General features: G+C 37.5%; 1 protein-coding gene across 1 annotated transcript in view; it reads right to left on the minus strand.

Moving 5' to 3' along the window:
- The window catches only part of LOC114656516 (CD9 antigen-like), a 240,130-nt gene extending 224,424 nt beyond the window's left edge, over positions 1–15,706 (minus strand). Inside the window, exon 1 of the mRNA XM_028808172.2 lies at positions 15,513–15,706. Coding sequence (XP_028664005.1) covers positions 15,513–15,578 — 66 coding nt within the window. The 5' untranslated portion in view covers positions 15,579–15,706. The remainder of the gene's footprint in view (positions 1–15,512) is intronic.
- Between the last annotated feature and the right edge of the window lie 2,754 nt (positions 15,707–18,460).

Below are 18,460 nucleotides of genomic sequence, written 5' to 3' on the forward strand. Positions count from 1 at the left end.
GTCACAAAAACATTAAGGAACAGTCCAACTTCAAAAAATCTCTCGAAAAAGAATTAAACACAGTAGTCTCATACGAGCCAAAGCCAGGAGGACTTCATAACAGAAAAGATGGAGATAGTCATGATTAAGACCCCCCCCATAGGCCCCTGCGTGATTTAGCTCCTTAACAGAGAGCTGATCATACTTTTAACAACGCAGTGTGTGGATACCTGGCCATTTAATGAAGTGCAGTATTTCTCACTTTTGACTTCAGAACAAGATTAGATCATTTCATCGCCCCTGGGGTGCCCCTACCCCCCTTAATCATTTCGACTTGTGGTAAAAAGGCCCTTTGACATCATGGGCCCTTGGGCATGCACACCTGCTATTTACTATCCAGGAAATATACTTTATTATTTGCTGCCAGATATAGGTTTAGTTGTTGCAATGGCAGGTGGAAATGGCCAACAGGAAGTGTCACAAAAGTCAAGAAAAGTCAACCTGTGACAAATTATAAACTGAAACAGCTTCTAATAGATGTAACCAGAAGAGGTAAAGTCACAAAAAAAAATTAGGTTTCAAGATACTGAATAGATCGATTTTGATGTTGTAAATTAAAAAAAAAAAGTAAAATCTTTAGAGCTGTGGTGCTTCCTGTTTTGCTATATGATTGCGAGACATAGACGGTACCCAGTGTCCGTAGATGAAGAAAGGACTTCTTTGGTACGGAGTCTCCTCAGATAATCATTGGCTACCAATGGTATGACTTTTTGTCAAATGAGTGGTTGCTCATGGAGTCCCGAATGAAGCACATACCCTGCATTGTGAGGGAGCATCAGTTATGGTACCACGGCCATGTGACATGATCACAGGATCCTCATTGTTGTGGATCCAAATGGCTGGACCAGGCCAAGGGGACACCCATGTAACACCTGGCTGTGGCAGATAGATGGTCATTTTCTGAGGGTGTATCTGCCCGAGTGGTTGTTAACCAGGACATACATACACACTGTACCAGTACATGCTCCCCCAATCTGACCTGAGACAATTTCAAGCTGTTCCAAGTCACCTCAGTCCACTAACTCTAAATAACACTATATATAGCTGGCAAGTTCTACTGTTTGCACCATATATTAGGTTTCTTGGTAGATATCAGAAGTCAATGTATTTATCAATATTTGGAAAGTGTCTAGAAGAGTGTATTTCTCTCCACCACAGGTAAGCCTGTGCATGGTCACCAGCGACAATTGAAGTACACTGAACTGTTGCATTGTAAAGATTTGTAAACATGCCCTCCTCATTATAATTATATATTTTTTTATAGCAGATGCTTTTATTCATAGCAACTTAAAAAATTCTGCCACCAAGTTAACAAACAATACACTATAGAAGAAATAGACTCTTACTGAGTTCACACTAGTTTCAAAATATACCTGTATAAAAGATCCTTAATTGAAATGAACCAAACTGTTAAAAAACAAAACACCCAACAAGCAATTAATGGAAAACTATATCATGTGTTATATTAGTTAAAGGGATAGACAAAATACAACAGAACTATTTAGCTATGCAAGTGGTAAAGTGACCATCTTGAAAACAGGGTAAGCAATGACATGTGGCCTGGGATGTTGGGACTTGTACTTCATCACATACATAAGCAGAAGCTGAAAAATTCAATTTTTCCAACAGAAGAAGGTATTATTCAGTGCTGCAAAATTGGTCATGACAATAAAATCTAAGGAATGGTGCCTTGTCCAAGTCTGTTTGTGCCTTCTATCAAATGCTGCCAAGATAGGTTACAGCTTCAAGTAACCTTGAAATGGTTTCAAAATGTTAAAAAAATACAATGAATTCCAACTAGAATTTCTAACAAAAAGAGAAAATGTATATTTATTATTTACAGAAAGATAAGGTGAGTGCAATTTGATGTACAATGGTCCAAAAAAGACAGCAGAATACAAAACTAAACAGTTTGTACTGAATTGTATTTTCTAACAACATAAGGCAGGTCAATGTAAATAGAAGCACTTATGCAAGAAACTGTCTTTGAGACTCTTTGTAAAGGCCTAATACTGCAGTACCCCCTGCTGGATGGAAACGGCTCAGAACATTTTATTGTATGCATGACAACAATCCTTCATAATTTTCTGAGGTCTTTTCCAATATCTTTTGGTATTCATTTCCTGGAGGAAGGACTTTTGCTCTATACAAAGGTTTATTTGTGGGCAGTGCAATTTCCACATCAGATGGTAATACAGATAGATAACAAGCTTTTATCTTCTTCAGGCTGTTGATATTACAGAGATGTTGTGCTTTTTATCTACGTTTTTTGTACTTGTAGACTATGTGCTATCTTCAAAAATGTAAACACTAAAGAATTGAAAATGTACTGAACGAGAGGGGGGCATACTGGTGCAGTGGTAGCGCTGCAGCCTCACAACAAGGAGTGGTGCTCAAGTCTTCAGTGCTTCCTTCTTGGAGTTTGAACTTTTTTCCAGTGTCCACATTGTCTGGTTTCTTCCCACAGTTCAAGGATATGCAGATTACGTGAACTGGCAATAGCACTTGCTATGCATTGATACGCATTTTTACACTGCAATGGGCTGCTTCCCTATAAAGAAATTGTTCCTATCCTGCACCCAATGTTTACTGGAGGGTCCTGCTTCCTCATGACCCTGTTCTAGATAAGTGGGCATGGAAAATGGTTGGATGGCTGGATGAACTGGTCTATTATAGCCCTACTGAATGGGGGCATGTTTTCTTCTCTGCTTCCCTTACTTCATCATAATCAGCTATTTAGTTTTGTTGACACATGTACAAAAAATCTGTTATAATAGCCTTCTATTTAAAGGACAATTAAAATTCTAAACTTTTCCAAGCCATCCCATAGTACATCATACAACCCCTCAGTGTCATGCTTAAGTTCATAGGTACTCAATCTTCAGATATTGCACTCTCTTCTGTGCTTTTATAATTGATTTTGATTGACAGTATATTATACGGTATTCGGGCTGCCTAAATTTCAAATTAAACGTAAGAGACAGCAACAGTCTTTGCAGCAGTTAATCATGAAATAAAAGATGACCTGCAGTAACACAAAAAGAAATGCATCCACTATAAAAAAAAAGCAAGAGAGGCTACAAGGCAATCTATAGCAGGCTCTAAATTTGTGTACTGCATAATTAAACATTAATGGGATTATTCAATCCCCACCCTGCCCCAGCAAACAATCCCCCCCCCCCCCATAAGCCTTCCTTTGACCGCAGTTCGATTGAAAACATATTGGTTTGTGAACATCATACTTCAAATACTAATAAAATAAGTAATCATTTGGTAGCAACTGAAAATTATATACAATAACGTAACTTACTTTATAATAACTAGAACAGTACATTTAGTAAATGTGAATGTATATTACACATTTAGAAACCAAAAAGAAAGCTGCAGCTTCTGACACTGGTGTGATACGTCAATGTAACTCCTGCTGAAGGAGTTTGCCCTCACCAGGATGTCTAAACTTTGTATAAATGCATTTTTCATATTATTACTTACCACACATTTTATACATTGAATGTAACCATAACCATCTGTATGAAAATCATTGTCATGAGTATCAGAACAAGCTTGACAATTTTTATAATGAGTGGTTTCTATTTTACTAGTATATTCTCAATTAAAAATATTTAGCATTTTGAATACCTTAGTAGTATTAGAGTTAGTTCCAGTGCCGCCGAGAGTGGCAGCCTTTTCAGCAGCTCCGTGTATGACTGTATGTGTACTTTTATACTTTTATTTTTCTATTTTTATTTATTGATCACTCTTGTGAATTTCCCCTTGGGATTAATAAAGTATCTATCTATCTATCTAGTAGAAAAAACCCAATATGATTATAAAAGTAATAAAGAGGTCATTTAATATACATTACTCATTATATTTTAAATTGTACATACAAATACAGTCATGACTCAAAAATGACAAAGGGCTCTCTCGCATTCATTTTTTTGGTTGGTGGATAAGCGCTTAGTGGCACCCAAGGACAGGAAACTCCAAGGTTAACCCCAGAAGGTCTCAAAGTATGGCATTTTTCCTGTACATTACTATAAACATCTTTGCACTACTTTACTTTTGGGGATGAATGGCATAATTTAAAAAACAAACAGTGTAGCTTTTACACCTTTGCAAAGAATATCAGATTTAAATGATAACATCTAAGAATGTGACATTAAATATGCTACAAAATTCTGGCACTGACCAAAAAAAAAAAAAAAAAAAAGGTAATGAATTACACATTTTTCTTCATTGGATAGTTTAGGTCACTAATACTCAAACTTTTGGGCCTGGGGACTTTTTCCAGAAAATAAAGGAGGGCCAGGAGCCAGTACGCCATGTTTAGTTATAATTATGTTGAAACAGCCGTAACAGTGAATGATGTTTTTTCACTTTAATCTCTCTATATTATGGACAAACACCATTGTATGTTCACCAAAAAAGGTCACATTTCAAATTAAACTAAATGTATGTAGACAAGTTATACACACCTTGTTAGTGGGAGCGGTGTTCATGATAATTTTGCTAAAAACAGGCAAGGAAGGTCAAGGCAAGCTGCATACACTGGTTGAGATGCTCTTTTTTGAGTCTATAATGCTTCTGATTCTTAATGAGATTCACTGATGAACCTCATTAAGACTCGCAGATGTACATAGATCCAAACATGATCAAAATGCATGCCACAAGTCTGCTGCAATTATACTACTGTGTCCAAAATGTGCACATTTCTTCCTTACTGAATTTAGCTTTGACCTTGTTTCTAGTCTGCAACAATCTGCTCTACCTGAATGCTATACTTGGCAATAAAGTCATGGCTTCAACTTGCTATGACAGTGAAAGGGTTTCTAACAAAGAAAAACCTTTCACTCTGTATTTTGAAATTTCCATAACATGTTTTGAAATTCTCAAATGAGACTGATAAACAGAACCTCCATCATAGAAAGTACAGTCAGATTCACAGAGCATGTGCCACTACACAGAGTGAGAAAGTGTACAATTTTTCCCTTCAGATTGTTTAGTCCAGGGTTGTGCAAAATGCTGTTACTTTTTCAAACAACTCCCCACTGTTTGCACCATATCCTTATAGTTGAAAATTGAGTGTGTTTAAGTGGGTAGTTATACCACACAGAAATGTGACAACAAAAAGTGACAAGAAACAGTCCAGAGCCTGGCCCTTGCTCAGTCATCTATACTAATAAAAGGCAAAGCCCTCACTGACTCACTCACTCAATCACTCATCACTAATTCTCCAATTTCCCGTGTAGGTGGAAGGCTGAAATTTGGCAGGCTCATTCCTTACAGCTTACTTACAAAAGTTAGGCAGATTTCATTTCGAAATTCTACGCGTAATGGTCATAACTGGAACCTCTTTTTTGTCCATATACTGTAATAGGGTGCAGCTCAATGGCCGTGGGAGGCGGAGTTGCGTATTGCGTCATCACGCCTCCCACGTAATCACGTGAACTGACTGTGAACGCAGTACGTAGAAAACAAGGAAGAGCCCCAAAGAGCGCTGAAGAAAACATTCATTACACGCATACAAGTGACGCGAGTGACGCATACAAGCATATTCATAAGTGCAGCTAGTGTTGCGCCAGCCCCAGCAAGAATACAGCGCGAGGCAGGAATAATCGGGGCGCCAGCTCATCGCTATAGCGCTGTGACACTGTGTCCTCACATGTTTAATTATTAAAAATATACATTTAAGTGACATTAACATTTTATCTGTATAATGTAATAAACATATTTTTCTGCATTTCATCTTAAAAATGATTTCGTCATCATATGTAAATACACGCTTTATAAAGTGGCGCACGTTGTGCAATATTAACTGTATTGCAAGTTTACAGTGAGGTAATTGAAGTTGTAAGTACAGACAGTCCTATAAGGAGCACTTGGATTGATTGAGTGCATTTATAGTTCTTGGGATGAAACTGTTTCTGAACCGCGAGGTCCGTACAGGAAAGGCTCTGAAGCATTTGTCGGATGGGAGCAGTTCAAATAGGCAGCATGTGCTTGATGCTGTATACCGATAATTCTCCTTCCAATCAGCTGCTCCGAGTGGTGCAGTGAGAGTAATATGGAAAAAGATGATCTGCTGTGACAACCCCTAACGGTAGCAGCTGAAAGAAGAAGAAGAAGGTGGTGCAGTGAGAGTAACAATGCTAAAGCAGCTATGGTATTTGGAATAGTTTGGCCATTCCGTGGACCATTATATTGTTACAGGTTAATTACAATCCCATGCCTTAAACTAATAAACAATATGCGGTTAATTTCAGTGTATTTATAAAGCCGCGTCAGGGATGTGGACCTGAAAAAGAAAGGGAAACCACACTGGGACAGTAGCACTGCTTTGACGCTGGGTGCCGCCAGTTTGCAAAACCGAGCGGAGAACTTGCGCGCGCCAGAGTTGGAGCTACCTTGAAAATGTACGAGGCTTTATGCCAAATTTAGGTTTTTTACATTGCGATTTGAGCGTGGAAACTGGTTTACGCAACATTTTTGTGCGCATGCACCGTTTATACTTGAGGCCCCTGGTCATTGAGGACTGAAATGTCCGTTTTCAATGTCTACCTTTCAATTTATGCTGCTGCTTGTCACTGTTCCTGATGTCACCTCATTATAAATATAGTAGCAGTAGCTTATTGGCAGTTTTTTTTTTATTTTTTTTATATAATTTACCCCGATTAGAGGTTAAAGCTGTTACACAGATTGGTGGGCTGGATTAGGCCCGCAGGCTGGACTTTGAGTATCAGTCATTTAAGTTATAATCATTTACTGTTTTATAACGAACATAAGATTAATTTAAATGAGAATTCAGCAGAATGTGCAAAAAAAAAAAAAAAAAAAAATCCTCAATCTTTCTCAGGTTATATTTCTCATCAATCAGTAATTTCATGCAGTCCCAATCCACATCACTCCTCTAAACTTCATTTTTAGCCAGGTAGGGACCAGGCTAAGATATGATGCTTAGTTGCCTTGCTTACCGAACATGACTTGTTCTAATCCTCTTTGATAGAACCAAAACCAGCTCAGATAAACCCAGTACCTCAATTTAAGTGAGGCATACTTGTAAAGTGTGCTTTGTGGAATACCACCCTAGGTGTCACCTCAAAGATCTAGCTACATTCAGGCATTAAAATCAGACATAGTGTGCCACGTTTAGTGATTGATATGTGTCCTCATGAGTTTGTGTTTTATTGGTGCTTTTTATTTTTCAAATGTCTCCATTCCACCATGACTTTTTAACAAAGATTGGTGGTCTTTAACTCAAAGTGGGCAAAGAACATGTTTTAAAAACTTATCAGTGAGAGTTGCATACTCATGTTTAGTACACCACTAGTTTTCAGCTGGATGAGACCTTGGTAGTTCTGCTGCATCACAATAAGGAGATGAGTTTTTAAATTCTGGGTGCTACTTGCATAGCATTTGCATGTTCTCTCTATGTCCATGCGAGTTTCCTCCCACAGTCCAAATACACACCTGTCAGGTGAACTGGCATTGCTAAAATGGCCCTAGCATGAGATATTGTGTTCACCATGTAATGGACATGTGGCATGTCCAGGTGTTGTAGCTGCCTTGTACTGAATGATTGCTGGGATAAGCTCCAGCTGCCCCATGGTCATGCCTTGAATTAGCAGTTAAGGAAAATGGATGGAATAATAGTTCTCTTTAAATTCTATTATAGTTTCTAAAATAATTTACAGACATTGCTACATGCTCCTTTCATCCATAGCATTATGTTTTTCCACATTCTCTGTATTATTTAGTGGTGTTAATGAGCTTTTGGAGATTGTAATTGGCTTTCTTATAATCCTCTATGTTTCTACAATTAAAACCAGTTGATCACACCTTTAACACTCTGCTAACATTTACCCACTGTGTTTTTTATTATAGATCTAGATTGGTTAATTAGGAATAAAAACATTCTGTAAACACTTCCCAATAAACCCAACCACAGAATTGGTATATTCATGAATAATGTTGTCCAAGTCAATCTAGAGCATTTTCCACTCCACGAGGCATAAAAACAGATTGGTCAGGAAAGCAATGGATTAGGTGCTTCCTGTTTCAGGATGGCCTTGTATGCATTTCAAAAGGGAGAGCAGCAAAGTGTGGGTATGCTCTCAAGATATAGGAGTACCTTATTTCAAATTTGTTTTATTGATGTCTCCAGCAACAACAAAAGCAACCACTGGGTGTATACTATCCTGCTTGTTTTTATTTTTATTCAATTTCTTGAGCACCTGATTCAAGGTGGATTGCAGATTGTAGTATACTAACTGCTGTGAACACTCTTAACCAATCAAGCATCATGAGGCAGATTTTCTCCTTTCTTCTCAGAACAATTTTATTGTAACTGCCTGGTACACAAAGCAAAAAACAAACCCAATAGCACTATCCAGTATCTCCAGGTTTCAGTAAAGCTGAATGTGTTCCAGACAAAAGCTGCAAAAGGTGCAAACAGTCACTAGCCTTACTTCGCTACATATTAAGATCCGCTTTAACATAAATACTGATTTGTAATATGTGAAAATCATATTCAAACCCTATTCCCCATCAACAGAAAAAAACAAGAGTGGAGCAGATATCATTTAAAATATGGAAACGGAATAATGCTGTCAATTTAGCCAAAAATTGAGATTCAAACTCTGTACCCCTATTAAATATGATATACAATTTAATATATGCAATTAGATTAAAAATTCTTGGTGCTACATGTACATGCTTTATTATTAATAATTTAACTTTTTATTTGTGGTGCATCTACAAAGCATTAATTGCTTATACATTATGCATAGTTGCATAAAAAAAGACCTGTAACTTTCAAATGAATGTGATAAATGAATGCAACACTAAAACAATATTTTTGATAACAGGATTCTTTGTGTGCACAAAGTTACATAAATCAAAGAGGAAACCCATACAAAATCACCTGTGATTGCTCAAATACATAAAATGCATAAATTTACAATATCAACTGAAGTTTCTCTTTCCCCCCTTCTCCCTTCCATCACCAATATTAAAAAGTAATACAGGTGCCACAAATTAATTTTTAACTACATCTTTCTGTTTTAGCCAATATGGGGCAAGTCAGCAACTAAGATGGAGATTGCATGTAAAACTGCATGTTGGTTGAAGTAGCCAAAATTTTTTCCTGTCATTGAAAAGGTTCTTTAAAAATGGTGATTTTAAATCTATTATAACAACAACAAAGTTAATATCAAATATGACAGTTATCTTTCCATTTTCTTTATGATAAAGGAAAACAGGTTTTTTGCTGGCTGTAGTGAAAGTTTAGCAAATTTTACCATAAAAACAGCAGTAGAGATCTTGAATCAGACATGGACCAGGAGAAGAACAATACATTAAGGCAGGGGTAGGCAATCTCGGTCCTGGAGTGCCACAGTATGTGCAGGTTTTTGTTCCAACCCAGTTCCTTAACGAGAACTCAATTATTGCTGATGAAGCACATATTGCTTAAGTGACATTTTAATGCTTCATTTTAGTGGTCTCGCTTGTTAAGGTTCTCCAATCTTAATTGCTTATTTCAATCTTAAACTGCTGCATTCAGTGTTTTAATTGCTCCTTATTAGCAATAAGATGTAAAACAGAGGTAGGCAATGTCAGTCCTGGTGAGCCGCAGTGGCTATAGGTTTTCATTCCAACCCAATTGCTTAATTAGAAACCAATCATTGCCAATCTCAGACCTTATTTAATTTTATGGCTTGTTAGTCTGTGCAATGTAAGGCTTTTATATCGTAGATTTTTTTCCTTTCCAAGGATATCATCCAAATGATTTGAAGCCTAAAACAGATCATTTTCAGTCTGTCACATTTTTCTATTAAGTGTTTTATTAAATCAAACCGTGCATGATGAACACACACAGATGTAATTGGAGAAAAGCTAGCTGGAGAACTGCTGGCTGCTTTGTCTTTTACATCTTATTGCTAATAAGGAGCAATTAAAACACTGAATGCAGCAGTTTAAGATTGAAATAAGCAATTAAGGTTGGAGAACCTTAACAAGCGAGACCACTAAAATGAAGCATTAAAATGTCACTTAAGCAATATGTGCTTCATCAGCAATAATTGAGTTCTCGTTAAGGAACTGGGTTGGAACAAAAACCTGCACATACTGTGGCACTCCAGGACCGAGATTGCCTACCCCTGCATTAAGGTGCTTGAGAAATGCTTAAAAATGTTCTTAGTACAACAGTTGATCCAAAAGCAGAGCAGTGGGGTAGGGTCTTTAAAATACAGAGGTCCTGTCCATTTTACAAAACAGCTTGGAGTGGAGTGGTGGCTCTGAGGCTAGGGATCTGTGCTGGCAATCAGAAGGTTGCTGGTTTGAATCCTGTAAATGCCAGAAGTGACTCTACATTGCTAGGTCCTCCAGCAAGGCCCTTAACCTGCAATTGCTTCATCCTGGGTAAAACATTAATCTGCATCCAGCCCTAGGAGTCCTCCAATTCACAGGGAAAACTTGGGGGTTGGTGGCAGGATTGGCACTCCAGTCACTGCACTCAGGTCCCAGTCCAGGTGGTTCATTGTGTGATGGGTGTGGCAACACTCCACCAGCACATGCTCCAACCTCTCTCTCTCTCTATCCATCTCATTATTTAAAAATACAAAGAGACATAGGCAGAATGGACAACCAGCACAAGTTGTGTGCAAAAAAGGGATCTGTAAAATGCCACACTATTCCACAGCACGTAGAACTACAGAAGGCTGGTTTGTGTCAGGTAAAATTTCAGTTTTTACATTCAAATGTCAGTTTCTGCTTTTTAATTCTACATTCAATTTAAAGTAATTTGTCAAAAAAGTATTGTGTGGTTAAAATGATTTGTGGCTATTGTGCCAATTCTATGAGTGCTATAAAAAATTAATGCCCCAGAATATTAAGGGCTATCCTATTAAATTTTTAATTGCTTCCTCTTAATGTAAATGTAATTTTTCTATCTCCTAAAAGTAAATGTTAGGGTAATTGGCCATTCCAAATTGGCCCCCGAGTGGATGTGAAGATTTTTACTTCATTCACCTGCTGATGCACATTTTGATAAATCAAACACTCTTTTCATAACATCTTGCTTTGTGCCTCGTCACTAGTATCCACTACACTCTCATTTAAGTTGGCATCAAGTCTTAATCCTGTTTATCTCCATGTTGCAAGGCAAGTCCTTGACCTTGGCCACAGCAATCAAGAGTATTAAGAGGACAGAACACTGATTGCAGCGTACTCTTTAGATTTTAATCAAACCAAATTGTCACATACAAAATTATACATGCAGCAGAATAAGTAGTTAAATGCTTAGTTGCTCAACTTCAATAACAATGCTTTAAGAAGAATATAAAAAACACACAATACATGATTTTATTAATATTAAAAGTAATGGCTAAATAGCAATCTCCTTATACACTTTCCTTATTCAGTTACTTAGGATTAATAAATTATGAAAATGAAAGGGGAGTTACAAAACCATGACTACACAATTAGTTATTTCTTAGTTTAACTGGAAATCACCCTAGAAATGTAAAGCATTGGGATTTTAATGTAGTTATACAGTATTTGATATTTAAAAATATGTACTTGATGCCATGTTTGGAAATACTGTAACAATTGATAACATTAGATAAAACTGCTTATCTTTGCATTGTTTTTTATATTACATTAGCTATAGAATGCAGTCTTCAGTTGTGCGTGAATGTAACAGATATGATGGCAAGAGCCAAATCAACACTCAAGTCTTTTGAAATAAAGGTTGATACTTGTAGACACTAAAATAGAGACCTACTAAATCAATTAAGGAAACTGCAGCGGTGTCAATCAGTTTGAATGATACACAGTCAAATATAACTTATACTATAAATGCAGATATGCAGATTCAGAATGCACTTTAACACACAGAACCTGCAAATTTGCTGATATAGCTTTCTTAGAAATTAACTGAAGTTTGCTCAATCACACATATCACAGTGAAAGTAGTTTCCCCAGACACAGTAAAACAAAATGCAAAATTTGCAAAGCAGACAGTACCTGCCTGGCCTGGAGGTATTTTAAACTTGGACAAAATGCAGTGCCATATTTCACAAATCATCCAATTTCCTGACAATGAGCAACAGAAAAGCAAACTTTAGTGTTATAATAGTTACAGAATATCATACACCACTACCTCTGTGCCATCTGAATGGCACAACAACAAGGGCAGTGGTTCATAAAGTGTGGTCATCTTCAGGCTGTTTCCACACAAATATACAGACCCAAGAGATTGCTAAGAATTATGTTAGGTCTTGACATTTACATTACATAACATTGCTGTTTGATAAATATCGAGTATAGACATTAATGAATCATAAATTAATCATTACATTTAGTTGAAAGAGTTGCATGAAATACAATTCAATACATGTAGTAGCATTTGAGATCCCCTGAAAATCATAATCAGTGATGAGAAATTAGCCTAATTTATGTAGGGTGGTCCAGATTTAATCATGCAATTTTCATTATGCTATAACTTAAGTTTATGACATAGAGAATTCACAGCACTTGCCCTGCACATAGAGATTTCACTTAAAATTCTTTTTGATGCCAATAGATGGCAGCACCTGCCCTGCATTCCAAAATGGCGGGGAGACGGTTGTCAGTCGAACAGTTGCATAATTAGATCTGGACCACCCTGTACATATACAGTTTGAGTATCCCAACCTGAAATTCCAAACTTTGAAACTGAGCGCTAACATGGTGTCACCTAGGTTGCCCACAATTATTATTTTTTTTACTGCTGAACAGATGTGAACATCATACATGCAGATTCCAAACAGATTCATTCATTCTGAGCATTTGTGTTATGGGTGTCTGGTCCAAGCACCACAAAGCATCAATAAAATTAAAGGTTCAAGTATAAACAAGGAAAAGAGGAAAATCAATGTTTAGTAAAAATATTGGAGTTTATAGAACACTGAATTATTTTATGGAAGGAGTAAAAACAGAAAAAAATGGACTTAAATTTGGATTGAAGAAAGTAAGGATACAAAAAGCCGAGAAAACCGTTTTAGGTTAAAATTAGGGATCATATGAATGTAAAACCACAAAAAAAAATTATTACAGAATAAAGTTGGAGAAGAGGATATTGGTTAGGCTACAGAACATGGGTTTGTAAACACAATATGTTTAAAGGCAGAGGACAGGGTACTAAGGTTGAAGAAAAGGGAAAAAAAAGGACTTAAAGTTAGGAAAAGAACTGGTTAACAAATTTAGACAAAGGAGACTGTTAGTGGTTAGTGTTGGGGAATATGTTTTAGCAAAGATTGATAGGACATCAGAGCAAGGCTTTAGGCAAGAGAAACAAATTCTATTGCACATCAAAGTTTTTAGTGTTTACACTACTTCGTTTGTTTTGTCTGTTTTCATATATCTACTATTTCTGGGTTTTACAAAAACAGTTAACTAAACATTAGCTCATTTATATTGCTTGAAGAAATATTTACTAACATTAGTTTAGAATTTCCTCTTAACCAACCTCAATTTACAACCTGTATCCGTGTTCAGGAAATTATGTGAGTAATTGCTAGCATCACCTTTACCAGTTATCACTCATTTTTAAAATACTCATTTACAAAAATCACAACATTAGATGCTGATGTCTTGCTTTTGATTGAATTGCATTTTGATACTGAGTTTTGTTCTTTGAAGAACTTTAATTACCAGTGTATTAAAAAAATGTATTTAAGTATTTTTATTTAATCAGTCTTCATACATGTAGTCCTATCAGTTATCTAGTCTAGTTCATCTTTTCTGAGCTGTTAGGACATTGCACTCTAAAGCCAAATATTTCATAATGACTTTGTGTAACAATGTTTAGATAAAGGGAAATAATTTTTTCTTTGCTGTTTCAGAACCACTAATCTTTTAATTGGTTCATTGAATTAAGAATCTTTTTCTCAGGGGCTGAAAATAGAGGTAATCCCAGATGTCTGAGTTAGTAACAGTCACGTGTAACATTTACAAAGACCTTGCAGTTAAACAAGTACCAATCAGAAGCTTGTCTCATCAAGAATAAACAGCAAGTTTACCTGCTTCAAGCAGTATTAGTAGTAGGCACACACTTTTAATAAAATTACTTTTGAAGAACTGATAAATAGAAAGAAAACTGAAGTGCAATTTGTTAAAGTAAAAACGCCACATGGCTGGCTCTTATGATGACACTTAGACTACAAGGTGTACTACTGCAAAGACTACAAAAGAATCCTTGTATTATACAGCTGTCAGCATCTGAAATCATTTTGTTCCAATAACGCCTGCCACAGTACCTCCAGATTTTGGATTTACCAGCACTTTACAAAAATGTCTTTAATTAGTCTCATTTGCATTTCTAAGTTCTGTAATGTTTTAAACATCATTATTACTGCAAATTACACCAAAAAACAATGGTGTATGGTTTCAAAATACCTACATAAAAATGCCATTTTGTTTACCGTGAGCCCTGACAATTGGAATTTCACGCCCACACTCGCACTGAACCAAAATAAAATGGACAATTAACCGGTGAACCGACCAGAACTAGCAATAATGAAGTCACTTCGATTTAATTAATCTAAATATTACCATAAAACAGTCATCTTAATTACTAAACAATGTATGCAATTTTGAAATACGCAGCCTTCAACCACGAAATTAGTCCAAAAATAAAAACTAAAGTAATCTGAATCAAACTATGCGTCTGTGTTGCAGAGCGTTTTCTTCCGAGATCTGTATGTGTGTGAACATCCATTATCAGACCTTCATCAACCAATACTGTTTTGCGAATGCAGAAACCTAAACTGAATAGAACTGAAAGCCGTGTTATAAAAAGTAGCTCTATGCCTAGAAATAACATCATCAACCGTACAACTCCACACAGCAGTATCAGTTCGTGAAATGCTAATCGAGACTATAGAAAAAATTCTTTACATCAAAGGAAACTATGTCCAACTACACGAATACCTGGGGTTGATCAATAAAACTTCGGTGATCATGTAAAATGATTTAGTCAAAGATTAACAGAGGTGTAATAATTTAATCAAGGTTTCAAAAGTCAGTCTCAAAAAGTCTAAAAGGTTCAATTATATTTTAAAGGTAATCCGCTGCTATATTATGTTAGCTTCGAAATCTCTGAAGCGTTTAGCTTGCATTGCAAGCACATCTCAACATCTTTCTATATACAAGCTTAAGCGTCGCATAAAACCATAGACAAAAAAAATTCGAGCAAGCTGTAACAAGCAACATTCTTCACTTCCTAGTCTATTTCGAAATAGTACGTCTACCTTATCCTTTTCGGGGCCAGATTATTGTTTCTCTTTTGCTTCTGAAAATAAATACGCACAGATGCCCTAGTGCACAATGTCACAGAGATAACGAAATTTAAAACGGGAATAAGAAGTAGATATTCTGCAAATGCTTCGTTTTTTTGTTTTAGAAATTAAAAAGAAAAAAACGGCCATACTTACCCAAAAAATAAAATTAAACACGAACAGCAAATACTTGATACACTTCATTCCTCCTCTAACCGGCATCTTGTTTCTTCCTGGTTAAACGGTACCAGGTTGTTCAGGCAACATCAAATGAGGCTTCGCTTGCTCAGCGCTTTAGTCTATTTACTTCGTACTGAATGACGAAGCTTCGACACATGAACACCGCCCTCATCATTTGCAAATCGCTGGATGACCGACATTTAGGCATTTTGTAAATATAACCAAAGCGGACGTGGCAACTCCAGCTCCTTGTTAAGCATAACTAAATACACGTGCCTAGAGCGAGGCCGAGTGACTGGTAAGTGCAGGATGTTGTGAGGTCGCAACAACCAGTCCGAAAAATAGTTGTGTACCACCACCCTAAACAACGCGCAATCACAATCAACTTTACATACAGTGACCAGATTTTTCTGGGGGCAACCTGGGACACCAGGTGGGGGGTCTGGGGGGCAGAGACCTCCAGAAGCCAGATAGACTTTAATAATGGAAATGCCTATTTTCGTGTTTCCTGGATCTTATTCTGTACGAGTTTCTTCCATTTGAAACAATCATATTATTAAACCACAAACATATACCCATTTTCAAAGTAGGGTTCTATACCACTGTATGCTATTTTTCGTGAAATTACAGGCTAGATCTTGCCAAAAACAGTTCGTGAAAATTGACTGAAAGACACGCATTCCTGAAGAGCAAATAACAAACTCATTAGTGTACATTATATAGTATACTGTATGTTATGGACGTACCGAAACCTTACGTTGTTAATCAGGAATCGCAGTGAAAGTAGAGGAGTGCCAGAAATGTTTTGTGAATAATTAATTAATACTTTCTGAAATTGAACATGACACTTTTTCAATGTTTATAAAGGAAAAACAGCTTTTCAATAAGTAACTTTCATAATCATGAAACACTAATATTTCTGAGATGAGTGGATAGCTCTCAGGACATCAGGATTTTGTAATAACGTCATAAAACTTGTCACATGAATAACTGAAATTGCATTTCACAACCAGCATATGTTTCAATGTGTCGACTTTAAGTTGCGATTTTTCTGGTGTCCACATGTTGTTAATCAGAGAAAAGACTCTTTCAGTGGGAACATTTGTCCCTGGAAGACATAATGCAAATTCTGCAATGAGTTTCATATTATTACATGGAACATAACGGTTGACAAAGTGCTGAAAGATTTCCATCCATCGTTTCTCTATTGGTAATTCTGCTGTACCCCATTCATTAAGTTTTTCTGCAGTGACATATCTTTGGATATTGGATATCTCATCAAACAGTTCCTTGTCATTTATCTTGTCAGGAAATATGTCATTCACAAAACCAATGTACTTTTGAACATCTATTCATTCATTATTAATATACAAATTAATATTATCAGATTCACAACTACGACAAAATTTACAGAGTACAGTCTGCAGACTTAAGACTATACAGTAAAGTGTGTACAGCAATACTTACTTAAAGAATAAAGAGCTAAAATTAAAGTTAAAAAAATAAACTGTCAGCACTTTCAATTTTGTCGTACAAAATAAATTGGCAAGTTTAACTCTTTTAAGTTTAAGCTTTAACTTCAGTGAATACGGCTCACCTCAAACGCCGTATTGACGAGTGAATGACTGAATCAGGCATCAGCTCTTATATCAGGCTCAGAGCAGGCAGGAATAATAAGATAACTCCTGGCTCAGAGCATAGCATAGCCAAAAAGTGTTTTATCACAAGGCACGGCTAATACCATCCGACGATGCGTCCACTTCCACCTTCTCGCCTTCCGTGCGTTTCCATACTGCAAACAATGGCCACCAGCAGGCGTCAGACTCAGAAGAAGGTCGACTAACCGTCTGACGTCATGATGGGTAGAAAGTATGATTTGGAATCAGAAAGGCTGAATGGGGTCTAGGCCTCTAGGGAAAAGTACGCAATTTGTCGGAAAACGCCACAGGCCGGGACATTTCCTGATCCTGACATAGAGTCGTTCTTGAGCATATTTGAGTGTACCGCTGCCCATAACCAGTGGCCACGGGATGAGTGGGCTTCCCTCTTGGCGCCGTATCTGAAGGGACCCGCGCAGCGGGCTTATCATGACCTGCCCGAGGAGGAAGCCGCCCAATACGACCTCCTGAAGGCCGAAATCTATCAAAGATACGGAGTGACCTCCGGCCAGCAGGAGAGGAAAGGTACTGTGCACTGTCTAATCCCCTCGCGGTTACTAATACAGGAGTGGTGTTATTGAATGGGCACTCGGTGGTAGCGATGTTTGACTCCGGGAGTAACATTACCATTGTTGCTCGCCGTTATGTTTTACCGCGACAGTGGCTCGCCCAACATTTGGGGGTCAAGTGTGTGCATGGAAAGACCAGGTCCTACAGGTCCGCAATGTGCTTCATCTCCTGGGAACGGACTCTGAAACGAATGATGGTGGCCGTGATGCCGGAGCCTCCCTTCTCAGTAATATTGGGACGGGACTGGTCTAACAATAAAAGCGGTAGGACTGTCACCACTCCAAAAACCGAACTGGGTCTAGTTATGGATGGTCAGGAAGCCCTCCCAACTGCTCTCACGCCGTGCACTTTGGCGAATTTTGATGACGTAGGGAGCTCGGGGGAGCACTCTTCGGCGCCGGACCTCAGCCCGGAAGTGACCCCGGGTGGAGTTCCGGAGCAGTCGAGTGCTCCCATGGACCCAATAGTGGATACACTCAGCGGGTTAGATGTACAATATCGCTCTACTCCCGTGTCATTCGAAAGGGAACAATGGAACGATGATTCCTTAAAGTTCGCCAGAAATGCTATAGTGTCCGTTGACGACCTATCGTCTATGGCTTCCACACCACAAGGGCCCTACTTTGTATTGGAGAATGATTTGTTGTATTGAGTAGCTGAGCATGAGGGTGAGGTACGGAAGTTGTTGCTAGTACC

The sequence above is a fragment of the Erpetoichthys calabaricus genome, chromosome 1 (assembly GCF_900747795.2).
Source record: "Erpetoichthys calabaricus chromosome 1, fErpCal1.3, whole genome shotgun sequence".
Classification (NCBI taxonomy): Eukaryota; Metazoa; Chordata; class Cladistia; order Polypteriformes; family Polypteridae; genus Erpetoichthys; species Erpetoichthys calabaricus.